We start from the raw sequence: 27,066 nt of genomic DNA on the forward strand, positions 1-27,066 counted from the left end.
CCAACCTGAGTCGGAGGCAGGGCCACGCCTGGGGGTTCAAAACCCCACCGCTGAGAATGGCCATGCCTGGAAAGAGTGTCCTGAAGAGGGACAGCTAAATTCTCCTCTTGTTGCTGGGAGCCAGGTGCTGCAAGGCGACACAAAGCAAACACGCGGAGTAGAGACCAGGAATGCAGCAAGAGGAATCTGCCTGGCACTTGCCCTGGCCAGCTGCTCCTGCCCAAAGCACCAGCCCTTGCGCAGCAGCCAGCAAACAGCGGGGCTCCCCTCGAGACAAGCCAGGCCCAGGCAGCATCACCCCACACGCCCACCCAAACCAAGTCCTGCGTCCTCACAGCCTGGCACGGCACAGCCCCTGCGCTTTCCCTGTGGGAAAGCAAAAAAATATGGCAGCGTCCCAATCCTATGCCCCGAGGCTATTAAGCCTCTTCTGGTTTAGGTGGTGTTGTCTTTCAAAAGCGTATTTTCCTTTCTTGTTTCTCCCTCTAGAACTAGCTCGGAAAGTCTCAGATGAAACTAATAAGACTTCAGCTGCCTTTGCAGATAACGCATTTCCTTTGGCCCTTAACAGGATGCTTAGTGTAGCAGTGACAAATGTTTTATATGTAGCAATTACTTACATCCCTATAACAATATCCCATTGTTTCTTTTGTTGCTATAAAGTTGGGTAATCTCATGCGATTGGCAAAAAAACCTCTGCATCAGCTCTCCAATCTCCCAGCACATCAACGCAGCAAGGACCAAAAGCTTTACCGCCAAATCCTCAACATACAAGTCTGAATCGCAGAGGAGCTCGCTGTAGCCTGTTCCTGACAAGGGTAGCTAGGAGAAGAGGACTCTTGTCTTGAGTTTTAAAATGTTTTGAATTGCAATATTCAAAGCATAAATAATTTGTATCAACACAGTGACCCTGAATATATTAGTACATACGGTATCTGGAAACCAGGCTCAAGCAAAGAATAACTGGCCATGTGTCCAGAGCAGAGGAAAGCACCCCCCAGAGTGAGCTTTTTTCTGGTTACTGCTCCAAACACAGAATCACAGAATCGTCTAGGTTGGAAGAGACCTCCAAGATCATCTAGTCCAACCTCTGACCTAACGCTAACAAGACCTCCACTAAACCATATCACTAAGCTCTACATCTAAACATCTTTTAAAGACCTCCAGGGATGGCGACTCAACCACTTCCCTGGGCAGCCCATTCCAACGCCTAACAACCCTTTCGGTAAAGAAGTTCTTCCTAATATCCAACCTAAACCTCCCCTGGCGCAACTTCAGCCCATTCCCCCTCGTCCTGTCACCAGGCACGTGGGAGAATAGACCAACCCCTACCTCGCTACAGCCTCCTTTAAGGTACCTATAGAGAGCGATGAGGTCTCCCCTGAGCCTCCTCTTCTCCAGGCTGAACAACCCCAGCTCCCTCAGCCGCTCCTCGTAAGACTTGTTCTCCAGACCCCTCACCAGCCTTGTCGCCCTTCTCTGGACTCTCTTGAGCACCTCCATGTCCTTCTTGTAGCGAGGGGCCCAAAACTGAACACAGTACTCGAGGTGCGGCCTCACCAGAGCCGAGTACAGGGGGACAATCACCTCCCTAGACCTGCTGGCCACACTGCTTCTTATACAAGCCAGGATGCTGTTGGCCTTCTTGGCCACCAGAGCACACTGCTGGCTCATATTCAGCCGACTATCAACCAGTACTCCCAGGTCCTTCTCTGCCAGGCAGCTTTCCAACCACTCATCTCCCAGCCTGTAGCGCTGCTTGGGGTTGTTGCGCCCCAGGTGCAGGACCCGGCACTTGGCCTTGTTGAACTTCATACAGTTGGCCTCAGCCCATCGCTCCAGCCTATCCAGATCCTCCTGCAGAGCCTTCCTGCCCTCGAGCAGATCGACACACGCACCTAACTTGGTGTCATCTGCAAACTTACTGAGGGTGCACTCGATCCCCTCGTCCAGGTCATCGATAAAGATATTAAAGAGGACCGGCCCCAGCACTGAGCCCTGGGGGACTCCACTAGTGACCGGCCTCCAACCAGATTTGACTCCATTCACCACAACTCTTTGGGCCCGGCCATCCAGCCAGTTTTTAACCCAACGAAGCGTACGCCAGTCCAAGCCACGAGCAGCCAGTTTCTCGAGGAGAATGTTGTGGGAAACGGTGTCAAAAGCCTTACTGAAGTCAAGGTAGACCACATCCACAGCCTTCCCCTCATCCACCAAGCGCGTCACTCGGTCATAGAAGGAGATCAGGCTCGTCAAGCAGGACCTACCTTTCATAAACCCATGCTGACTGGGCCTGATCGCCTGGTTGCCCTGCAAGTGCCGCGTGATGACACTCAAGATAATCTGCTCCATGAGCTTCCCTGGCACCGAGGTCAAACTAACAGGCCTATAGTTCCCCGGGTCTACCCTCCGGCCCTTCTTGTAGATGGGCGTCACATTTGCTAGCCACTAGTCGACTGGGACCTCTCCTGATAGCCAGGACTGCCGATAAATGATGGAAAGCGGCTTGGCCAGCTCCTCCGCCAGTTCGCTCAGTACCCTCGGGTGGATCCCATCCGGCCCCATCGACTTGCGTACATCCAAGTGCTGTAGCAGGTCGCCAACCATTTCTTCATGGATAGCGAGGGCCACATCCTGTTCCCCATCCCCTTCCACCAGCTCAGGGTACCCGGTATCCAGAGAACAACTGGTCTTGCCGCTAAAGACTGAGGCAAAGAAGGCATTGAGTACCTCAGCCTTTTCCTCATCTTTTGTAACTAAGTTTCCCCCCGCATCCAGTAAAGGATGGAGATTCTCCTTAGTCCTCCTTTTTGTGTTGATGTATTTGTAAAAACGTTTTTTGTTATCTTTAACGGCAGTAGCCAGATTGAGCTCCAGATGAGCTTTGGCCTTTCTAATTTTGTCCTTGCCCAGCCTCGCAACATCCTTATAGTCCTCTTGAGTAGCCCGCCCTCTTTTCCAAAGATTATAAACCCTCCTTTTTCTTCTAAGCTCAAGCCACAACTCTCTGTTCAGCCAGGCCGGTCTAGTTCCGCGCCGGCTCGTCTTTGGGCACGTGGGGACAGACCGCTCCTGAGCCATTAAGATTTCCTTCTTGAGGAGCGCCCAGCCTTCCTGGACTCCTCTGCCCTTCAGAACCTCCTCCCAAGGGACCCTGCCAACCAGTGCCCTGAGCAGCTCAAAGTCAGCCCTCCGGAAGTCCAAGACAGCGGTTTTACTGGTCCCCTTCCTGACTTCGCCAAGAATAGAGAACTGAACCATTTCGTGGTCACTCTGCCCAAGACAGCTCTCGACCACCACATCTCCCACCAGTCTGTCACTGTTTGTGAACAGAAGGTCTAGCGGGGCACCTCCCCTGGTAGGCTCTCTAACCGGCTGCGTCAGGAAGCTATCTTCCACGCTCTCCAGAAACCTCTTAGACTGCTTTCTCTGGGCTGTGTTGTGCTTCCAGGATGTGTCTGGGAAGTTGAAGTCCCCCATGAGAACAAGTGCAACACACATCCATGCAGACACCAAGGACTGGAGCAGTGACAGCCTCAATGTTCAGTGCTGCTGCTGAGAAAAGCTGCTCACACGAATCAGTCACTTGGGAAGAAGGAGCAGACCTCTCAAGTTATTTCCCTTCTGAGCCTCTTCTAGAGGACTCTCCCCTGCTGCTTCCAGGGTCCGAGCACCAGAGGCTGAAGGGCCAGCAAGCCAACCTGGTTCATTCTGCTGGAACAAGCACATACCCAGAGTTTCTGGCGTGGTCCAGTACTAGTTCGGACAAAATCCAGAACTACTCCCTCTGCCTGTCCTGCCCAACACAAAATGCATTGCAGCAGAGGTTGTTTTTCGGGAGTCAGCCAACTAGCTTAGCATACGTGACAGTCTCCCCAGCTGTCATGTGCCAACCTTCAGTAACTTAGCACATCCTTTTTTTCTTAGGAAAAAGCATCACCTGCTTCTTTGAAACTTCCAAATGGCATTTTCTAAGTGACCTGAATTAAAAAAAGGCTTTACTGCAGGGGGATCTTGCATAAGTAGCTGCATTGCAATAAGTCTTTACGAATGCCAACAATGACACCAATTATAAGGAGAAAGAAATGAAAGCTAAATCCATAGGAAAAACACAGCCTCAAATCCCTCTGAAATGAACTAGCAAAAATAATTATGGCTCTTTGGGGACATTTGGGGATGCGCTGTGTCACAACAGTGACTATACAGAGACTAGTAACATATGAAACAATACCCTTAAATAGTACCTTAAGTCAGCATACCAGGATGATCAATCAAATCATGGCTGTGATTAAATAAAGCTTTTATTTTTTCCCCACGAACTGTTCTGAACATATTCCTGGCAAAGAACCTGGTTAGTTTGGTTGGAGCTGACAGGTAACAGCAAGTAAAAAACCTTTCAAATATTTTTGAATGCGGTGAAGCGTGCTCACTGCTTACAGACTCCTCTAGATGTGGGGTGTGTATGGCAGAAGGGGGCCAAAAACCCTAGGTTACGTGCCTGGTGGCAGTGGGCTGTAATGAGCAGTCTTCAAGCCTGTGCAGGTCTGACTGCATTAGTGCAACCGCCTGGACAACACGTGCAGCCACTTACCTTGTAAAGCTCCACGCGGTGATCCCCTCCTCTGGCAAAAGTGATTCATGAAGAGAACGAAAAACAAAAACAAAAGCCACATGTCAACATTTAAGCTTCCAGAGACAGGCTTGGGATTCCAGCTAAACGCAAGCATGCATGCCAAATATAAACACTTTAACTGCTTTGTTACGGGCTACAAGGAGACATCACGGCACTGTTGAGCTATGCAGGATATAGTTTAAATGTCGACTTCTCCCTTTAAATTTCTTCTCATGGCAGGAAAAGACAATCTTTTCAACCCACCCTCCAACCTCCCTTTTCCAAAGCCTGTAACACATCCAAACCAGCCTGCCCTTGCTGGCTTTGCAGATCCTGAGCTCCTGCCACCAGCGCTGCCCCAGCCAGTAACCCCTGCTCCCAGCAGACCTCACCACATTAACCCAAGCGCCTGGCCCTTGGAACCTCTCACCTGGCTCCTAGCACAGGGACAGAAAGGACACGTGCAAAAGACTGAGCAGAGAAAACCAGAGTGGAACACTAGAAATAGGTCCAGGGGAAGAATCCGCTTTAATGTTTTTTTCATAAATTGAAAACTAGAGGCTAAAAAAGGAAAGGAGAGGGAATGTGACATCACATGCATTAAAATACGTCCCCATTGTGACACTGCTAATCCACAATGGAGCTTTAGCCTAGCATTGCTAAAAGTAGATTTTCGTCTGCACTCACATGAAAACCCTAAAACATTCCCGCTATGACTGGTTTGGTCAGTGCAGCCTCTAAACCAAACTGCCACTTTCCAGACCTCCCTCGAAGAACACACGCACTTGCCAGCCAAAAGCTGTCAGCTCCAACTGCGCTACAAAATACCTAACACAGCCAAAACCACTCAGGGCAAAATGTAAGGGGTTGCTTGGAAGTCAAGTTGAATCAAACAAGTCTGAGGAAGAAGATACACTTGCTTGAAAAGCCATCTTAGATGTGCACACACCGGTGACTTCTCATGCATTCCTCAAAGTGCAATACATGATTTTTTTAATTTTTTTTTTTTAAGGACATCAGGTAAACATCATTTTTGCCTCAGCTCCAGACCACTCAGCTGAACCAGAAAGCAAAGGCAGTGCCTTTTACTTATGCTTTATTGATGCAGGCTGTGTTAACCAGGCCTTTCACAAGAGACTGAAAATGCGCTGTGGAAACGTACAGCAACATACATTAAAGCAGAAACGGCAAAGCCAATATGACTCCGGCTTCCTCCAATGCACAGAGTAAAGCAAAACATGAGATACGCAATCAATGCATAGCTCAGCACTTTATCTCAGTAACACCTGGGGGAGCCAAGAAGTAAATCTAATCAATAAGCACACAACAGAGATACCGGTCCTAAATTACCACTGTTAAGCTGCAGAGCAGTTTCCATTAGTATCATTTGCTACACCCAATAAGGACAAAAAAACAAACTAAGCAGTATTTGAAAAATAAGGCAACAATTTGATTAAACCTTGTAAGACATCAGTATGAGAAGACAACAGTTTCTAAAGTCCCATCTGCTCCTGCATTTCCTAGCTCACAGCATGCAACTTCCACATTTTGCCCCTACAGAGAAAAAAAAGAACACTACTAAGGTAAGAATTTAGGTGAAAAAGGGCAAACTTCCTGCAATGTAAAGGCTAGGAAGCCTTCACTACCAGCACAGTTGAAACAGAATTGTACTACAGCAATGCTTCTGCTCTTCCAGAGTATCTGTAAGCAGACATCAGCTGCAAAAGAACACGCACTTAGAAAGGAGCCAATACTCTTTGAAAGATGCATATTGGTAAAGAAAAAAACCCACATGTACTAATAACTCAAGTAAAGCTCTGCATCATGCAGAGATGTGGCAGGAAAACCATGATACTGCGAAACACCCAGGAAGCCCCAGGCTGTACTAATCGGTTTTAGCACCCAGAAATTTTAGAGAACCTGACCACAGCTGCTAAGATTACAAGTTTTAGAAATGCTCCTGTTCCAGACAAATGTCCTGTACATGTGCAATAAGGAAACAGGCCAGCACATTACCTTCCTCTTTCCATCTGATTTTCCTTCCTCAAAATGTGTTAACTACTAAAATAAGCTCATGAAAGGAACTGGAAGGCTTATTTAATATACTTAAAAGCATATATACAGAAGAGGTAATACTATCCCATGTCTTGATTCAGAAACCATTATACTGGAAAGAAGTATTCCTCCCTACTTGATCGAGTAGGCATCACAGCCTCCTGGCACTCAGAGGACAGAAAGCATGTGCAGGATCAGATCTCTCTGATAATGCAATAAATCTATTCTCACATTCAATAAATGGAGAGCCATCATGCCTTAAAACATGCTTTCTTTTAAAAAGAAAGGAGAAGAACCAAAATGCTTTTAGATTTATTTTTTTTAATCAACGTGTTGAAGCTGTAGCAAGACAGAAAAAACACACTGCCTAACAGAGCCGTTACTGTTTTGTGTCTCACCTTGTTCCCGCATTGCCGTGCAAATAAAGGATTACAGGATGGCTGGAACCCAAAGCATCTTCAAACCACAACTGGTCCTTCCCCCGGGCATTCTTCCATAAGGCTGCAGGGACTGTATGCCTGTATCCAGAAGGAAAAAAATATATATATATATATTTATTCCCTTGTTGCTAATTAATGTCTGCAACTCCAATTTTGAGTTTTTCCCTGATCAATTCATTCACTCAGAGTTAAACTCCTCACGCACTCTTGATAAAGCTGTCATTCTTAGCAGGCAAGTGAGACATTTTAAAAAGCCAGTGAGTAGTGTTATTTCTACATTTTAATCTCCAATACTTTTGCCTTCAAAACCCAGGGCTATGCAAGGCACCAAACTTCCCAGACCAACCCAAAGCACAATTACTGAACTTCCGGCTGTTCTAGAGGAAGAATCTCAGCCCCTAGGCTTTTATGGTGCTTGATTACTTCAATCAACAGACTTGTACATCATAAACAAGATTCACAGCTAGGTCAGTAGATATTCAGAATAATGACCAAAGTCAGCTGATTTTGGAAAGAACATTTGATAAACAAGAGGCATAGCTGACTAAGGCCATTTGAGGAAAAACAGGTGCTCAAGTTCTGATGAGAAGAGAATGTATTTTGTTTTCAAATACCAGGTTCTTGAAGGTTTAATATCTTAGCTAGAAAAGCTATAACCTAGAAAACCCAGGAATTTTTAACTCACAGCTGTTCTTCAATAGAAAACATAGCTGGGCAGCCTGTTAGAATGAATTCAACACTAGTGGGGAATGGAAAGAGATAAACAACAGACCAAAGAGAAGGCAGGCATTCAAACTGGGTAAGTACTCCAGAAGACAAACACTGAAAGTGAGTACATGCCCACAATCATCTCAAATTGTTGACAAAGGGGCCAGCTTACAGCTATCAGAAGTATGAAGGTGCTCACATTCCTTTCTCCTACAAAGAAAGACAAATTCCATCTACCACACCTTCCCACAGACATAAACATGATCAGAGGACAAACCAATACATAGGAAAACACATTAGGAAAAAAAAAACAAACTACTTGCATGCAGCAGCCAAACATTGAGTTTTTGAGGAGGAAAAATGCCCAAACAGCTGTAGGACCCGCTGTTCTGCCTCTATAGTTCCGCAAGCTTATGAACAAAGCCAGCTGAGGAGTTTGTTTCAGGAGCATAGTGAATACAAAACCTTATGCTAATATTAAAACAAGGCTCCAAACTTTAGTGAAGGTCCCATTCAAAAGGTCATACGCTCCCAAGCAAAGAGAAACTTTGCTGCCTTAGAGGACACATAGAGGGTACACGCACACAGCTAAACCCTCCAAATCCCACAGTTTACAAATCTAACAGCACTGGCTATATTAAGCAACAGCACCTTTCCCTTCACACCTGACACAGTGTCTAGGCTATTTTTTCAGGTGTTTGCTGCTCTTGTGTATGCATTCAAACTGCGGGCACTTCTTGCGGTTCAAAGCCAGCAGGGACTTTCCTGTGGCTTTGAAACTCCTGGGTTTGAGACACAGTAGAAATTGGTCACGAGGAACAGATGCAGAAGCTGGTTTGAGCTGGCCTAATAATGTGGCAAGTGCTGAAAGCAGACCTTTTTCAAACAAAGAACCAGTCATTTCAGCTGGTCCCGGTTAACAAGGAGCTAAAATTAACTGTCCTTGCCTGGGACCAGAAAAATCTTCACGAGTAAAAGCGAGCACTGACACTGTCACTTGTTCTGCTAAGAGAGCAAACGGCGTGTTCCTTCCTCACCCACTCTCCAAACCTTACGTATGTTTTGTACACAGAATATTCTTCCTCCTACTCTGAACACTTTGATCCTGTTTTCCCATCTTCCCCCACATTTACTTTGCAAAACAAACTATGAACGGCAGTCAAATAACAGAACTTCTAACTCCTCGGGTCTGGTCTGATGTGGAGGCATGACCTTTGCAGCAATGCAGAGCCTTTTTGATTCCAAATTATGAAATTTCTCTGAATGCAAAGGTTGTCCAATTTTGTTTCACGCATTATCGATCCGAGTTCAGCCAAGCTCCAGAGATCTGCATGCTTTTCAACACGAACTCAGCCACTTGGCAGAGAAAAAATGCAAGCATCCGCAAATCAGAGCGGGCAATGGCTGTCGCATGCACAGCAAAAATACTGGACACGCAATACTGAGAACAAAAGGAAAGACTACGGATGTACAGCACACACTGCACACAGCAGGTGTCCTTACCAGACTCCAATAGTTACATCCTCCTCTGGCTGAAGGTAATAATTACAGGTGTGGTTTAAACCTTGATCTTGTGGTCTTTTCAAGTCAATGAAATATGGGACCCTCACTGAAATACAAAAAAGAAGAAAAGAAGAATAATGAAACCTTTCAATTTTTACCTGTATTTTCTTACAAAACAGTGTTACCAAGGCACTGGAGAGTTGTACAAACCAGTCCACTGTGCTGAGAAGACCTTTTTCATCGTGTGAAAGGATGAAATCAACTACAGTTGTGACTAAAATATGAACAACAAAGACAGCAAGGTAAGATGCAAGCAACCACCAAAAAAAAAAAAAAAAGAAGCAGGCTAAAATAAAGAGGCGGGGGATCCAGACAAAGCTTCCTGTGACATGTACCAGAGATGCGAACCATCTCTGCTCAGTCTGCTTTAAAAGTCTCCCAGGCACATGACAGCCACTCCTGCTGGATCAGGGCGGTGGGTGAGTTGATTTGGCCTTTTATTGCTTGTAGTAAGGACAGTTACTGATGGGACAAACTCACCTGGGACAAAGGGTGCATCCCAGAGTTAATGTCTGATGTGTTTCAGGATGGCATGTGGTTTCAGCCTCTACGTTTAAAAAGTCTAAAGGAGATACTGTATCATAATAGCAGACACTCCATTGCTCTTCGCATGGAAGAGTAAGATAAACTGTGTCAAACTCTGGCCTTCTGAGCCTTTGAGGAGGATACGCAGTTTGGTAACCAATTCTCCAATGACTAGAAAATAATTGCTTTATCTCCCAGACACCTCAGCGTTTAGGAGACCACATTAGGCTGAAAACTTCATCTCTTCAGATGAGCATCTCTGAAGCCCCAGAAAACAAAACAGTTCCCCCTCAGTTCACTCCTCCAAATGCTTTACATTTCCCAGCCTATAGAACACAGTTGGCTTTGCTTGCTATGGTCAATGACTCAAACACGTGAACAACATCAGGAAAGTCAAACTTCCCCTCGTCAAACGTCCCCTCAGATTTTCAGCACTTTTTGCCTATCGCACAGCGTCTATAAAACATTGCTTTTAAACCAAGCAATGTGCTAGGTGAGGTGACTGGGTTAGTCTAAACACTTGTTTTTCCATCACCAATGCCGTACGGCCTCTCTAGGCAGCCTCTGAAACACACACCACCAAGAGAGATGCGAGAGAGCTCTCCCAGCAGGACGGAGCAGTTTTGAGGACTTTGTTCTCCCACTAACTCAGGCTTTTCCCACCTGAGCTCCACTCCGGCAGAAGCAGGAAGTCTGTCTCCTGGACATTTAGTGGCACAACAATTAACTCACCAAAGCTTTTGTTGTATTAACACACACAGAAGCACCGCTATCGGTGACAGCCACATCTCACTTCGCTTACCCCAAACACCATTCCCCAAGCACACAAACCACAGCAGACAACGGCCGCGTTAACCTGACAATTCCGGAGCCTTAGACTGCGAACCCGTGCCTGAGCGTGTTTGCTCTTATGCAGAGGCATTTATTTTATTTAAAAGGGTATCTGTAGGTCACCTGGACCCCTGCAAACACAAACGCGAGAGTCCAAAACCAAAGCACGCGTGCCACCACAGACCCACTGGGTCACTGTGCTGTCACCACACAACTCGGGGGTGCTCCCACAGGGTGGCAGGTCCTCCACGAGGGGGAATTCTGTAGTCAAGGTCTGGACAGGAGCACGAGTCACTTCTACCAGTGTTCTGGGACAACTATTCAACTTCCCTCTGCCTTTACTTTCCCCATATGCAGTATCTGTTAATCTTTATTCCCAGAAAGTGCTTTCCTGAAGCTCTGTGCTCCTGTTTTAGATGCAGACCACAAACTACAGAAAAGGGGGAGGAAAAACATGGGGGAAGAGCACTGACTCGTGCTCAGGAGGTTAAAAAGCAACACGACCACTGCTCCGAAGGAGAAACGCCGCTCTCCAGTGGAGAACAATTACTCAGACTTCCCAGTGTGCTTCCAGTAAGGGTTCTTTCTACAGAACTACAAAGGCAAGTAGTTGTCGTGGAGTACTGTCACAAGTAAATAGGTGACTGCCATTATATTAAAGCAGTGGGAACAATACCACAGAGATCTTAGCGCAAGGACTCCTGAGAGAGTGTTACAGGACAATTATTTTCATCACTTGGGAATAAAGAGAGGCAGGAATTTCACGGAGACCTAACAAAGCTCCGCAAGGGCAAATGAAAATCACCACGAATGAAAGCAAGGTGATGAAAACGGAAGCAACCTGCGTTACTCACTGTTACCCAGCTGTCGGTTCTGACAATCGCAGCACAAGAGCTGGCCCCGTTCAAGAAGTACACATGCACACTTCATAGCAACCACGAACCAAGGTGTTAGAGTACACAGAGAATGCAATCAAAATGACAAAAGTGATATAAAAGCAGCGCATATGCACTTGGTCCTCTTAGCCAGGGTTTCTACAATCAAAGGAGAAGATTTTAAGACTTCATTGGAAAGCCCAAGTAAGGTTTAAAAGACAAATTTAGATTGCGAAAAAGCATCCCTTCATAGTGATGCTCCGTCATTTTCTACCCTGTGGATACTCAGGCTTCCCTGGGAGCTAAGCCAGCCCGCCAGAGCCATCCCACAGCCAGTTTGACCAAATGCAGAGGCCAAACAGACACAAAGAAAGCATTCAATGTGACTGCGTGAATAGGTCTCTTCTGTTCTGCCCCAACCAAAATACTCTGCTAAAGTGCTTTCAGGTGAAGAGTCATGGCCTGGAAAACAATGCGCTGGATTTAATTTCACTTGCTTGCTGCCTATTCATGCAGCTTTGTTAATCCCTTTGGAAAAATGTATTTGACGTATTGTACAGTTTTCCTGAAGGAAACCATCTGGGCTGAAAGCTGGCTCCAGTTTGGTCACTGTATTTATACTGCAACACACTACAGAGACCACCAGGGCCGCAGCCAACGCTCTCCAACACACTGCTTGGAGAACTTACAGCCTGTGAAAGTTCACATCCTTCACAAGCCGTAAACACGCCGGGGGGGGTGGGAGTTACAGCAGGCAAATGAAATACAAAGACATTCCTCCCCTTCACCCTTCACCCACCCCAACAGAGCGGGTCACTTACCAAAGTTTAGGAAGACCAGCTTCGCCTGAATAGCAGGGCAAAGTTTGACTAGAAATGGAATGGCTATGTACACTCCCAGCAACCAGATTATTAGCCTCCGCAACCGGAACCATAATCCGTATCGCCTGTGTAAAGAAGGAAAAAAAATAAAGAAAGGCCTGAATACAGCAGGAATTTTATGAACCAGTTGTCACAACAATCTGTGTGCTTGGTGCATTGGAAAACAACTTCATTTATTCTTCAAACAAAACTAACTTGGAGCCGTTGACGCAGCCTCAGCTGTTTGAGAGAAGCAGAAGCCAAGCAAGCTGTCAGCTGATGATACACGCCTTCGAGAAAGGGAAGAGAAACTCCCCTCTGATCACATTCTAAACCACTCTGTAACAGCTTTTTTTTTTTTCCTGATGATTTTACAGATTTCAAAATCTCTGGAGAAACATATGACACATTTGTCTCCAAAGAGAAGCACTTACCATTTTAAGCACTATCAGCAAGATTTTTTTTTCCAGTTACATTTTCGTGTATACTTTAAGGAACTGTGTGTAATGAAACAGCCTGATCTCAGACCGATAAAATTACACGTGATCGCTCGTACAGACTGGAGCAGAGGTTCTGCCTTGTCCAGCTAAAAGGGGTCATACCTTCCAACGACCTGGAAAGGAAATCTTTCTAAGTTATAAAACATGATGAGATTTCCTACTGTGGCACCAATTCTCTGCGAGTCCAAACCTGAGATCCCCCAAGACTTTATCTCTACTTTCCCATAAGTACTCTGATTGGGAAGAGTAAGCTCCTTTAGAAAAAATATTTCAAGAAAATCAAAGTAGCACACAGCAGAAGTCAAGCAAGTTCTCTCAAAATATGCTTTACTGTCTCAGAATAATTACATACATACGAGTGTGCGCATACACAAAGTTGTACTTCTCATGATTTACTTGCCTGACACGCTATGGACAGCGTCACTGAGCGCCATTGCAGTCAGGAACTAAAACGCACACAAACCCTTCAGGCACCAGCACTTCTCTGCTCTCCAGCCGACAGCCCTGAGCAGGAAGCATGTCGCAGGCCAGCGAACAACCGTTTTTCACTATCGGCAGTTCCTGCCAGCAGCTGAAGGCTGAGATCAACTTTTCCAAGAGGCCTGAAGTTAGTACTCTCTCGTTTGGCGGTTCTAGGAGGTGACACGCTGAACTTGCTCCATAGCAGTGCTAAAAGGGCTTGAACGCTGTCAGCTACTTGAAACAATCAAACAGAGGACCTCTTTTTAAAGTATTTCTCCAGGAGATGAGTGTACAGCTAAAACCAGTATTGAAATAATCTAATCACAGACCAAAGCCCTCTGGATCTCAATAGGTTTTGCAACCCTAGGCTAAAACCAAGGGTCTCAACAACAGTCGTTCTACCCAGCGTAGAAGAAATCCTCCCCACAACTCTGCCTTTAGGCTTTTGGCACGATTGCTCGTGTATTTGCCTGGAATGGGCTATCCTCCTACATACCCCACACCCACACCCACCACACTACTGCCTACCCACAGGTACCTGTCCGTCTCCTCACGTCCTGGGTTACATGCACATCTGCCCTCCAAATTGCTGCCCTTTTCTTAACAACCTGAACTGCCATTTTCCAAAAGGGGAGGAAAAACATTATTAAAACATCAACAACCAAGCCTGGCTGCAGCAAGGGCATGCTGAAAGGCTCAAAATATTATCATCCTTCCCATGGAAAACCTGACAGTGGGGACGTGAGGAAAGCCAGCAAGGCTTCCAGCGACGTTTCCATACCTCGAGCCCACTTTCTCAAGGCATTAGGGAAAACAGACGCAGCAAAGGACTGGCAGAGGAACAGGCTCAGCATCAGAACAGCGTTGGTGGTACCGGAGCCTCAGTGACCCATCTCCACCCCAGAGAGAGCAGCAACTGGAGGAGGAGGGTACAGAGGTCCCGAGGGCACAGGCACAGGACACAAAGCCTGCCCACAGCCATGATCCTTCCGAGCAGCCCAGCTGGCATCCTCCAGAGCCAGCGCCTGCAGAGCAAAGAGCTGAGAAATGCCATGAGGTGAGCTAAGCACACAAGGAAACCCCCTGCAACTTTGGCAAAAGCCGCCCAGTATTTCTCTCTGGCAAATGGCAACTGCAGCACTCTCTGCTCTCAAGCTAAAGCTTTCTTTCCACAACCACCCCCACATGAGCACACAGCACCCTTTTTTTTTTTTGTCACTCAGCAAGGTTCGTGGGAGAGAGATCACCGAGGTTCAGTTGCTCAGCCTTCATCGTATTTTGCTTCTCTTCAAGGAGAAGAGCATCTCCCTGCTAAACCTTTGGGGTTTGGCTCTGGAGCCCTCCAGGCACAAGGAGGAGACATCAAACCACAGGTTCTCCAAACATCCCCCCTGCGGAAACGCTGAACGCGACCCAGGCACGAGCTGGAATCGGGAAGAGAAATTGCTGAAGACTACACTGAGAAATGTCATCAGAGCAAAGGAATGGTTTTAGCTTCCACTTTTTCTCTTTAGGAGACTGAACAGAAACATCTTTTCCTTGTCTCCGGTACCCCATGCCAAACGCTAAGAGGGAGTGTGACATCTACACCTCATCACCAGGGAGATGGCTACTTGAAACGCAACCAGGGCAAAGCCTCTGCCCATCAACAAGCGGCTTCCCCTCTGCTGATAAATCCAAGACAAGGTGCTGAAGTGTGCCCGCTCTAAGTTATCTGCTAAGTCCTTAGCGAGCAATTTCACCCGATTAAATGGCTCTCGCTCTGCAGAAAAGCTATCACGAGAAATAAATGCCCTGCACGGGAAGCTTTGGGCGTGCTCAGGCAAAAGCAGCAGCAACACACTTTTCACCCCCAGAAAACTCAACTGGTCTTAGGGTCTTAGTGAGAAAATACAAGTGAGTTAGAAAATAAGCAGCTGCAAACTGAAGACATTGAAGAATATCATGAACAGATTTCCAGGAACAACGGAGGTAACGTCTTAAACAAAATAAAACAGGAAAAAAAAAATTGATTTGCTGAAGGCCTCTGCCCAAAACACAGGTAAAATCTGAAGCAGTTCTGGCTTCACGTGGGTTTCTGAAGTGGGCACGAAAAACACACTCCCTCTCCAGACATACTTAAACCAAAGAAAAAAAGGTCTTTCCTCTGTGCGACACCAGAAATTGAAACATTTCCTGGGATTTCATATGGGGACAAAGGTCCTATATTTACTCAGTGCGATCACGGTCTGCACTTGGGCAGACAACAGAAGTACCTGACCAGAGAGGAGCACCTGGGGGTCCTCTAAGGAGAGTTTCCCTTGCCAGTGTTGTCCTTCATCTACCAGCGCCAGTGGAACTTCAGGCCACAACATCCTTTGAGAAACTCCCCTCCAAGAAAACTCCTGGGTCTGGTGAGCAGCAAGTGCCCGATAACCTCACTTCTGAGGCATGCTCTGCATCCAGATCCAGATTAAAATCACCTCCCCTGGAGAGCACCTGAATCACTTCTCTGTCAGAAGCGCGTGAGACGAGTTTCCATCAGGATCTCCTTATCAGCTGCACGACCATGGTGAAAGGACAGCCCTAGGGTGAAATGGGACACTGACACCACGAGAGCTTCACTCTAGCAAGAACGGGACAACATTTATCAGAAATACACGTGCACTGGGCTTGCAGTCCCAAACGGACATATGGACAAGTATACACATAGCCTACGTGCCCTTTGTCATCTAGGGGAGACAACGGTAAAACAAAGCGCTCGTAGACATTGAGGACATCCATCTGCATTTGTTCCAGTGAATGCTGTTTCTCTGGTGTCCCTCAAACCATCGGCTGTTCAAACTGCAAACCAGCAGTCCTGTCCCAGCAGGAACTCAGAGCGTGGCACACGGACAGCCAAGACCATTTTCATTTTTGGTTGAAGTACCTCCTGATTACCAGGTGGCAAAAGCGACTTTAAAAGAGGAAAGAATAAACAACATGAATATTGGCATAAAAAGTACATGTTCCCCCACTTCTCTAACAGAAAATATTCAGTAAAAATAAAAACCAGTACACTCCTCCCCAGAGAGGAGGATCAAGAGCACTGGCAAGCCTTCCTTGCTGGTCTTGTTTTAAACAAGAAGTGGTTTCAAGCCCAGGTAAGATCTTCAGGAGCATCCATCTTCTCCCTACAGACGTCTGGGTGGGTGGTATTGCACAGGGCTCCTCCTTCTTGCAGGGCCTGGAGGAGGAAAGGAGCACCAGGTCATTCTTCTCCCTCCACGCAGGCCATCCGATCCGCCCAAGCTGATTAGCCTTTTGTTGTATTTCACTTGTTCCCTGCCAATGAAAAGAAAAGCGAGCCTACCAGCCTTCCAACTGCGTGAAAGCACATCCAGAGGGAGCCTCCCAGCTTCTGATCGCGAGCTCACAGCCAGGCTGGGGGCTCATCTCCACTCCAAAACACTACAGCAGCTTCTGGCCAGCTGGTGCAGCGACGTGCAACAGAGCAGTTTTGCACCGCAAGAATAATTTGGGTCTTCTTCTCCCCTGGTTTGCTGCAAAACCCGCTTTATGTGCGGGCAAATGCAAACCGAGGAGATGCTAACGTCAAAGGGTTTGTCCCCTCCTGGCTTCTGCGTGCTAGAACGAAGTCGCATAGGCAAACGGGCCCTCACGTGACTCTTTTATTTCAGGCCCGGCCATACAAAAATTCTCCTTAATGAAGTCTTCGGCCAAGCCTCAGTTCTGCTTCACTGGAGGCACTGTATCAAGAGCAGGAGGCTGAATTATAGAAAATCCACCCAGTCCTGAAAATTGATCTTCCCTTGAATTCATGAAAGCCAGTGGGAACACAAAAGTCTCAGATGTTACGAATCGCAGCAAGCTCCCCCTTTGGCATTAGGGTCCTTTTTAAACAGCATCAGTGCCCTGCAAAACATCTCAAAAATAAAAGTCAAAGGCCCCCAAACTCATCTTGCTATACCAGAGATGAAGCAATCATCTAAATAAAATAATAAAAAAAGAACTATAACCAAAACCATAATCCTGGAAACAAGACGAATTTAAAATAGCATTCATGTTTTTTCCAAGTGTGTTCCATAAAATAAAGCAATAAAAAAAATCAGACATAAACTGTCCTGGTATGTGCAGCTTCAACCAATTCCTAAAAATCTTTGCTCAAGGTGTGGAAAACAAAAAAGAAAATTGAATCTACCAGATGCCTTTGCCACTTCTTAACAAAAGAAAAACAAACCACCTTCTTAATAATCTTGCACTTTATCTCTCTCTGAAGAAACACTCGAACCTCTCTCAGAAACAAGCCTGCCGGACGGTATCACCACTTCAGCGCACCTCTCTACGGACACAAGGAGTCTGGAAGACCGCAACCTCCTGAAAACAGACCGAAGGCACTACATTGCAAAGAGCTGTGCCGAGCACATTTTTACAAGGGTAAAGCACTCGAGGATTTGTCAAGCACTCGAACACCACTCCACTCCCATTCATTGTTTAACCATAGGCTCCCTCTTCCAGAGCAAGGCTACTGAAACACAGCAAAAAAAAAAAATATATATATTTTTTTTTTTTTTTTTTTTTTTTTTTTTTTTTTTACAATCCACTGGCTAACATTGTGGTGTTTTCAACCAGAGAATAAATTGTTATTGACACATGCCATGCGCCTGCCAAGGGCAGGACGGGATTTACTGACTGTTACCAACGTCGCAAAAGGCAACTTGAGATTTCAGCTATTAAAATGAGCTAGGGAGGTTGGGCACCTATTTGTTCTCTGACAGCCTCCATAATTCAGGTATGAAACCGTCTGTAAACAAAACCAATAAAGCCTCTCACCCAACAGCGAGCCTTCCTAGGAAAAGCTGAGCGTGCCTGGGTGCTTTAAAAGCTGAATAAAGCTTTACCTGGTAGGCAGAGATAGCAAAAACTGAACCTCTGAATCTGGCTGAACTGCTTGTATTTGCACCTATGAGAAAGTGTAAGACAGTGGCAAACAAAACGCTTTCTAAATATCGACCTTAGAAAGCTAGGATGGAACAAGGCATCTGAGCCTCTGCCCGCCAAGGCTCAGCCCAGGACCAGCCACCTGCACGGGGCATCGTGAACTCTGCCCTGCTGTTCCTCTTTTAATTAGACACAGAGCAAGGGGAGTAATGGGAGTAATAAGGCAGTGGAAAGCCAACTCATTTAAACCCTAAAGGTTTTCATTAAAAGACAGAAGAGAAAGGCAAGCCATGCTTTCCGAGAACGGTTTCAAATATGCAAGCTCCACCTCTAGCGCCTCGGAATACGCGGCAGGGATTTGTTGAACACCCATCACCAGCAGCGATGGAAGGCGAAGGCGTCCTGGCAGAGGGAAAAGCTTGTCAGACCTGCATCGCCCAGGAGCTGGAAGCACACCCACAAAACTTTTTATAGTAGCAGGAAATTCGAGGGGTTCCAAGCAGAGAAAAATACTGCCAGCCATTGAAGTTTATTCTTTTCTTTGTTGATATTATAGCAAAAAACAAAAAAGCTTTCTTCTCCCCACCCCCTTTTTTTATTTTTTTGCTATTTCTGTAGGGCAGCAAACAGCTGTCGTAAGCAGCAGTTTATTTCTCTGTTCGTGGCAGCATCACAGAGTGATAGCTGCACGCACAGCTCCAGGGAAATTGTGGTCGTGTTTGCTGACAAGCAGCATATTTTGGCTAGATGCTCACGAGCACTTCCAGCATCCCACCCCTTGTTTTACATTAACAACAGCAATCAAATGCCTAGAGACTTTGCGTTACCTTACTGAATTTCTATCATATTTTTAATAAGAACAAAACCACAACACAATTAAAGCAGGTAAGTCCATTTGACAGGCTCTGTGCTGTTTTTTTCCCCACTTCCCACAGCAAACTGTCTACTCCCAAGCTCTTCCTTGAGGCTTTCCTACCCATTTTAGCCCCAAAGCAAGCTGTTGGACGCAGGACATCTCCTTTGGGCTGGGGTAAGGGCTTCAGGCAGCGTTGCTCCAACTATCTGAGCACAGATGAGGTTTGAAACTTGAAGCTCACAAATTCCTCCAGCCCACCGCCTCATTGCCTAGCTCCCCTCTCACAGCACAGGCTCTCAGACCGCTTCTGCACCTCCTTCTGACCACGAGCAAGTGAGAAGGCACTAACTTAAAGCAACCATCCCCAAGAAGGACATCATCTTGCCAGTCAACATCTGGCTCTCTAAATAAAGGAGAGCACCTCAATGAATGGGGTTTTTATTTGGAAGGGGCAAGCTCCCGATATCAAGACCTCAAAAACCAGCTTCAATTTTCAGAATAGGGAATGACCTCAGGGAGGAACTGCAGGAATCAAGACCGTGCTGCAGCAAGAAGGGGAACTGAGGTGGCAGCAGGGAAGGTAAGGTGAAGGGGAAGGCGCTGCCCATCAGCTGACAGCAATGAAACGCCACGGAGGGTCAGGCAGGGTCTCGGGGAGCAGCAGTGAGAAAAGGAAGCCCACAAAGGCAGGGAAAGGTACACGAGGGCATGGCGCAAATGCCCAGAAATAGCAGAGCTGCCCGCAGGCAACGTACGGGCCTTGGGCACTGAAACACTTCTACAAAGAGCTGAGCAAATGAAGCCAGGTGGGGAAAGGCTCCCCAGGCACTTCCACACCCCACGGGATGGGGGCACAGGAGCTACACCTCACTTTCCTCCCCACCTCGAGCACCCATGCCTTGCGTTCTCCTCTCAGAGCAGTGATTTATTTAAAGTGCACACTGACCCACTGAACAACAGCCACGCTACTTTTCAATACTTAGCTGGAAGGGCATTAGGCATTCGCGTTAATTGTGCGTGACAGCACTCACCTGAAAGCTGTGTTTTAAGAGGAAAGGAGCAGAGGCTTCTGTTATTTTAAGCACGAAGCAAACAATGAGTAATTATACCCTAGGCAATTGAACAATCGACTGTTGGGACAGAAAAGCTGGCCTGGGGACTGGGGTTTTGAGCTTGTTGACTTGCTCTCAACGCATCTTGTGCAACAGCAGCTTTGTTTGCACCACAGCCTTTCCAGGATAAATCTTTTCGTTTAAATTCCCCGAACAGGCTTCCTCCAGAGCTCCGCAGCAGTGCTGCTGACGCTTATCAAAGCTGAAGTCACCCACGCGAGATTTTAGCCGAGCTTGGCACTGAGAATACTGCTGTGGTGCAAGCACGCTCCCTCCGCAATGTTTACTGAATTCTTAAGTTCTCCACTCATTTCACAGCCGACAGCTGGTTTATATTAAAGGCACAACCCTCGGCTAGTCCGTGAGCAGGGGAACACAAGGCTGTCTGAAAATGGAAGGGGGAAAAAAAAAAAAAAAAAGATAATCGAGAAAAGGCTTAAACAGCACTGGAAGTGCAAAACAGGAGCCTGAGAGCAGCCAAGAGGGATTCTTACTGAAGCAGTGCCGCTCATTTCCCTCTCACACTCTCCTATATTGGGGTGCAAAAACAAAGGGTGGAGAGTAAAACCAATTTAGACTTGCAAAACTCCACCCCAGTTCCTAACTGCAGTTGAACGGAGAGCCATTTGCCTGTTAACAGAGGGCCATAACTGAAAAAGCCAGTTCCCCTGCTCCCACGTAAACCTGTTCACATCCTGTACATCTGCCAGACCACCACGTGTGCAGCAACAACACGGGTTCAGACGCAGTTCCTATGGATACACATGTAGGAACAGGTCCATGTTTCCAAGCTGCACAGCCTTGTGAACATGAAATCTTTTCCCACAGCGGTTTTTGGGAGACGGCCGCCAGCCAGCCAAGCCTGGAAATTACCACTCCTGGCATGCTCGGTGGCTCTGGCTCTCTTTTAAAGCATCCGGGCAGCACTCTCACTTGTCTACAATTTCCTTCTAAATGCACAAAGATGGTCACCTCACGTTTGTCCATTTAAGCAGCTCTGCCTTTGCTGGCAGAGATCAGAAACCAATTTTCCTTGGAATCCTGCAGGGAAAAAAACGCTTTTGTATTAGCAGCGATACAGCCACCTTTTAGATGCAGAGCACATCACCAGTGAAACATTTTGATTACAATGAGCCAACAGTTCCCTGTTAGAGGCACGCAAGCGAACGGGAACATTAAACAATGCCAAAACATTACATATGCTGGCCATCAGCTGATCGCTGTCACATTTAGCTGGCAGTCACAGCGCCCTCTGAAATTGTGACCTGCTTAAAAAGGGAGGCTCGGTGAACAGTGCACGGCCGTGAAGCGACAGCCGTGATTAAAGAACGGGTGCAGGAACAGAGAGAGCTGCTGCCAGGCGCCGACATACCTTGAGCAGCAGGTTATTTTGCATGCAGCCAGGGAGATGAATCCATTCCTGCTTTCATCTGCGCTTTGTTCGAGGATTCCAGCTGTAGGTATCGCCTTGGGGAGGGAAAAACTCCGCAAGGACGAAGCTTGGAAACTGAAGCTGACAACGAGCACCACAGCCTTCACTAGTACTACAGAGATCTGAAGAGCCAAGCCAGGAAACACACCCAAGGAAGGTGAAAAGCGGGTGTTGGCATATTTCTACTTAAACCCAGTGCAAACTGAACGTTTTGCAGCACTAGAACTCAATCCACCGCAAAGCTTAAAGTGTATGCGCTCCCTGCTCTGGTAGGAACGGGGGAAGAGTGCTTTATGACAGGGACAGCACAAAGCTATCAGAACCTGAAAGAAAAGCTTATTCATCGTGTTTCTGCTGGGTTTGCAAAGGAAAGAACAGGGTATTTCCAATGACCGTGGCCAATTTGCAGATTTTATATCCAGCAGCACAAAACTGACCTTGTCAGCTTTGCTCCTGCTTCCCAAAGCTGCTCTGAAACCAATCGCAAAGAGAGAGATAGGACTGCTGTAGGGGAGAAAACAGAGCCAGGCTTCCCTTCGTGAGGATGCCAAGGCAGTCTAGAAATGCACTCGAGCACCTTGAACACCTTGCACACGCTTTCCTCCCCAAGCAAGGATGCTGCGAGCTGGAAGCCCTGACTGAAACTCCGGTTACATCACCCTCATCTGCAGAAGCTTCGTTGTCTTGGAGCAGTCACCCCAGGGGAAGCTTTACCGCAAGGGGAAGGCAAATCAGCCTCTAGATGGGGAAAATATATTTGCTGTTCTCTGCTCTCAGCTTGCTTAAACCCCACTCAAAAGAAGTTTTCTTCCAAGCAGGTTTTTTTCCCCAGTTACGCCACATGAAGTCCTTTATCCTGCCCACTGCCAGCAATGAGAGATGAGACTCCACACGACCTCATTTCGAGTATCATTCGACAGCAATCTCTTCTGCAAGAAGAATTAAGCTGTACTTTCAGCTGCTGCAAACCTGAGTTTAATACTACCATCCAGATGCTGCAGGAAGGAATATCTTGGCTGCCCTTCTTACGTGCCGTGCGGGACAGACAAGCAACACACGACAAGCGAAAGGCAAAGCACACGTTTTGGCCGGCCAACCAGCAAAGGAACACCAGTTCTCGCTATTCACACACTGCTCCTAGTAAAAAACTAAATAAAATGAGGCAGAGGTACCCGAAGAACACAGTCACCTCTTACCCGTCGTGACATGAGGGAACACCTCCGGGCTTGCACGAGGCTAAAAGAGCAATAGCTGCCCTGTTATCCGTGCCTAAAGCCATTCAGCACACGTTCAGTCATGGCAGTGACTTACCACAAATAGGCACATCGGCCACTGTCGGAGGAAGCTTGTTTTGGTTTTCTGTTATTAAAATAAACTCCGTAGACATTGAACTACTTACTCTATGCAACCCCGCATGCCCTCCGTTGGAAGGTTTCATTTAAGATATTTGCTAGATTCAGAAGAAAACTTTGATGTCTGTTTTTTTTCCCCCCACGCTTTTCTTTTGATTTCGAAAATTCTCCTTCTGCAATTTGATAATTGCTTTGAGCAAGGAGAGGGCAGCTGCGGGACATCTCAAATATTTTCTAATGTTTATTTTTAAAAGTTAAATTTCTGGCCCAGTGATCTTTTTTATTGCTTTAGCACTCAGTAAGAGTTATAATGTTAAAATAAATCTGGGTTAAACAAACAGTTTGATTTGAAAAGTAAACACAGACATCCTTCCTGTTAGCTCCGTTCAATAATCATAGTTTAAATGATCACGGCACTTAACGCGGGCTAAAAATAGGAAGCTCTGCTCACAAGTTTAATTGCCATCATTAAAGCAGCGGAGTTCTGAAGCTGAGTGTTTGACCAACACTGCTGGGAGACAGCGAGAAGCAAGGTGGGCTGCAGCCTTCAGGGCTGGTGCCCGCGGGCAGAGGTGACCACGCAGCGTGACTCCACGCCGTGCCCGGCACCCATCCCATGGCTGCGGGCTCGGTGCTCTCCCCTGCATCTCACCTGGCTCCCGGTGAACTTTTGGCTATTTCACCAGCTGCCCCGGGCTGCTGACTTGCCCTGCTTGCTACCTCATCCTCCCGGTTTTACCGGCAGTAACCATCTCTGCTCTGCTACGGCTGATACACAAATTACACACCCTTCAGCCCGGGGATCAATCCCCAGCTGTCTCTCTGCCCGAGCTGCTTTCCAGTATAGCTACTATGCCCTCTGTTAGCAATCCAAGCCCTTTAAATAAAACAAATAAACCGCGGTACAAAGTCAAGAGCTTTGGAGAAACAATTCTACCAACTGTGCTTCCATCAGCTGGGCCATAATCTTGACAAACCTGTCACAGTTTACACTTGCCTTCCAAAGGGCCAATCTACTTGCATCAGTATATGCATTTAGCTGCTAAATCTTCTTCCCCTGAATCACAAATTAACTCTTACCATTAAAATTGCACAGACTCCACGTCAGGCTAATGACTTTAAAGTCTCCTCGGTCTCCTGTTACCCTTTTAAAACACCAGAAGTACTCTCTCTTAATCTTCTTGCGGTACTGATTCAGTCACAGCCACATTAACATAGTGCTCTCACGTTACAGCCCTAGTGAGCCTTCCTTGCTTGCACTCCCTTGCCCTGGGTGTCAGAAGTCATCCACCACTGCAACACCAACAACGTGACGTTCACAGCACAGCTTCTCACAGCATTTCCAAAACCCAAGGATTTCTAAGGGAATCGTGGTAGAAGCCCATTGATTAATTTCACATCCTGATACGGTTGCCAAAATAACATGACCCACCCTTCAGGCCTGCAAGGATAAGGTAAATTAGCTGTAGCCTCCTAAAGGAACATCACAGTAGCACGGTGCCTTTAGAAGGAAACTGGGCTCAGCAGGCAGGACAGGACCCTCATTAGCACAGAAGTCTTGCTTGGGTGTACCAGGCCTCTTGCTTGTGCCACAGCAGCAGATCCTGCAGAGGAAATGATGCCACCATCATTAATTTTCATTAAAACCCCACAACGTTGCTTTCAACAAAAAGGAATCCATATTAGCACATCCTGGAGAAAACCTACAGACTCGCCGTGATGACCTGGGGCTGCATTTGCAGAGAACTAGATTCCTGGCTAGGCAACTCCAAGCCATTTATAGCATGAAAGCAAGTCATCTTCTGAAATGAGCTGGTCGTAAGTAGGCCATTGATCCTCTCTGTGTAAGAACAGGCTGGATGTAGATGTGGGGATATCGGAGGCAAAAAGGACTTCCAGAAGGAAAAGCACATACTGGATGCCGAGGAGTTGTGCTGATGTTGAAGCTCAGTTTAGCTTGCGCAGCACAGCATCACACCAACTGACAACACAGCCCCTGGTTATAGTCACTGGTATGACCAGAGGAACCCAGAGCAGCCAGCTGAGAAAAAAGGACGGAAAACTTTGGGATAACACTGAGAAGATCCTGATCTCCACAAAGACATCTTCACTCCGGGGGTGACTAGAAAGTCCTTGTGGTACCAGCAGTTACCCAGAACCACCCCTAAATTGGGAAATTTAGGTATACCGGAACAAGCAGAGCTCTACAATTTATACAGCTCCTAAGCAGAAGAGAGACTTATAAGAATTACAAAGCAGCAGTGAGTAATAATAATGCAGTAATTAATAATTCAGACATAAGCTATCAAAGCAGAACAACTGAACCCACGGGCCCAAGTGATGTCAGAAGGATGGTGTTGCACTGAAATTGAGTTCGAGGAGACCCACACAAAACTCGGATATAACCCGAAAGCAAACGGTCTGCAGAGTCTGAAGCAAGCGTGCTCAAGCAGAGTTCTCTGAGAGAAACGTGGGGAACTTGAGAAAAACGCTCAGGGACTGTAGGATGACATAGCATGAAGCAAATGCAGCAGAAAAGTGCTGTGCTCTATTACAGAAAATCCAGAGACTCACAGGAAGATTGGATCCGAGGAAAGAAATTTTAGATCATATAGAAAGATCTGCAGCAGAATGCTAGGAGTCCCAAGAGATGCTTGAAAGAGTTTTGTGTTTTCTATTTAACACAAAAACCAAATTCAGTGATGAACACGATGGAAACAGACAGGCTTCAACGGTACACACTGAAGCACAGAACTGTCAGGCACGTATCAACACGATGGCCTCACAAATCAGTAAGACAAGAAAAAAAAAAAGAACACTAACAAAATACACCTAATAACTCTTCCACATTGCAGGGAGTCTTGCTATTTCAGCTGTATGAATTACACATCTTTGAAGAAAAGAGGGAGATGAGCATAAGGAAAGAGAAATTTAAGAGGTGCAATCCCCAAAACTGGTTAACCTGCAAGCAGCTCAGAGGCACTCGCAGTCATAAGCTGTCCACGTGGCCGACAATGACGCCTGGCTTTGGACCCAGCGGCTGAGTCGCCATTCATGGGACAGCCAGCCAGATGTGTGGCAGTAATTACACAATCCCAGTTTTGACAGATCCTAGCAAAACATTACTGTGTATCCTCTTCAAAGAGGATTGTAGCAAAAACAGATAAATAAACAGAAAACCACACAGCAAGTTGTTTGTACACCCAGATGAGGAACCGTGGCTCAACCTGTACTCACTGTGAAAGAAGGCACGGGCAAGAAACTGGAAACCATTTTATAGCTCCTTTGTGAACTTTGCCCAAGAACAACTGCAAAAGCAGAGACTACTCAGCAGGAAGGTGGAATTGGTGAAAAGGTTACGTGACCGCTGAGACTTCCCCATACAAGCAGCACCTCTTCTCCTTGAAGAACGCTAGCAAGGTTTGACCTTAAGACAGCAACTGAAGGGAAAAGATGGCACAAAACTTAATGGGAAAAAGATTCTTAAGGAACATACAGTAAAATTCAGCCGTATCAGAGGGAACGGCACCAGACTGCAGCAGCAGCCTTCAGCCTCGCAGTCTTCATCATTTTACTGTATTAAAAAAAAAAAAAAAAAAGTACTGTAAGACGACTTCTCCCTTTCCAGAGAAAGGCTGAGAAAACTGTGCACGAGGCAAGCACAGGTGATTACAGTCAAACTGAAATTACACCAAATTGTCGTATGTTCAGACAAAAAGAGATCTAGCTTGTGGGATCCATGGGTTGGACGGCCAGAGGAAGGCTGCCAAAAATACACCTTGCGGGGACTTGAGCCAGGAATAGGGGCCAATAAGGGTGAAGACAGCCGAGATAAGTGAAGAGACAGGCTACAGGACAGCAGGCTTCTCCAGAGATGCAGCAGCAAGACAAAAATATCAAGGTACAGAGCTTACACATATGGGGTTTGCAGCTTATCACTGCTTCACAGCACAGAAAGAGACA

General features: G+C 46.6%; 1 protein-coding gene and 1 long non-coding RNA gene across 2 annotated transcripts in view; both read right to left on the bottom strand.

Moving 5' to 3' along the window:
* Nucleotides 1-27,066, bottom strand: part of ABHD12 (abhydrolase domain containing 12, lysophospholipase) — a 42,952-nt gene that overhangs the window by 11,720 nt on the left and 4,166 nt on the right. The window contains exons 2-5 of the mRNA XM_040553678.1: nucleotides 12,431-12,555; nucleotides 9,319-9,424; nucleotides 7,066-7,185; nucleotides 4,592-4,622 (exon numbers count right to left, since the gene is read on the bottom strand). Of these exons, the coding sequence (XP_040409612.1) occupies nucleotides 4,592-4,622; nucleotides 7,066-7,185; nucleotides 9,319-9,424; nucleotides 12,431-12,555 (382 nt within the window). The remainder of the gene's footprint in view (nucleotides 1-4,591; nucleotides 4,623-7,065; nucleotides 7,186-9,318; nucleotides 9,425-12,430; nucleotides 12,556-27,066) is intronic.
* On the bottom strand, nucleotides 17,365-26,658 carry LOC121068497. The gene is made up of 3 exons (XR_005818911.1): nucleotides 23,555-26,658; nucleotides 21,692-22,888; nucleotides 17,365-21,360 (listed from the first exon to the last, which is right to left on the bottom strand). It is a non-coding gene; the product is annotated as an uncharacterized LOC121068497 (long non-coding RNA).

Source organism: Cygnus olor, chromosome 3, assembly GCF_009769625.2.
Source record: "Cygnus olor isolate bCygOlo1 chromosome 3, bCygOlo1.pri.v2, whole genome shotgun sequence".
In the NCBI taxonomy this organism is placed as follows: domain Eukaryota; kingdom Metazoa; phylum Chordata; class Aves; order Anseriformes; family Anatidae; genus Cygnus; species Cygnus olor.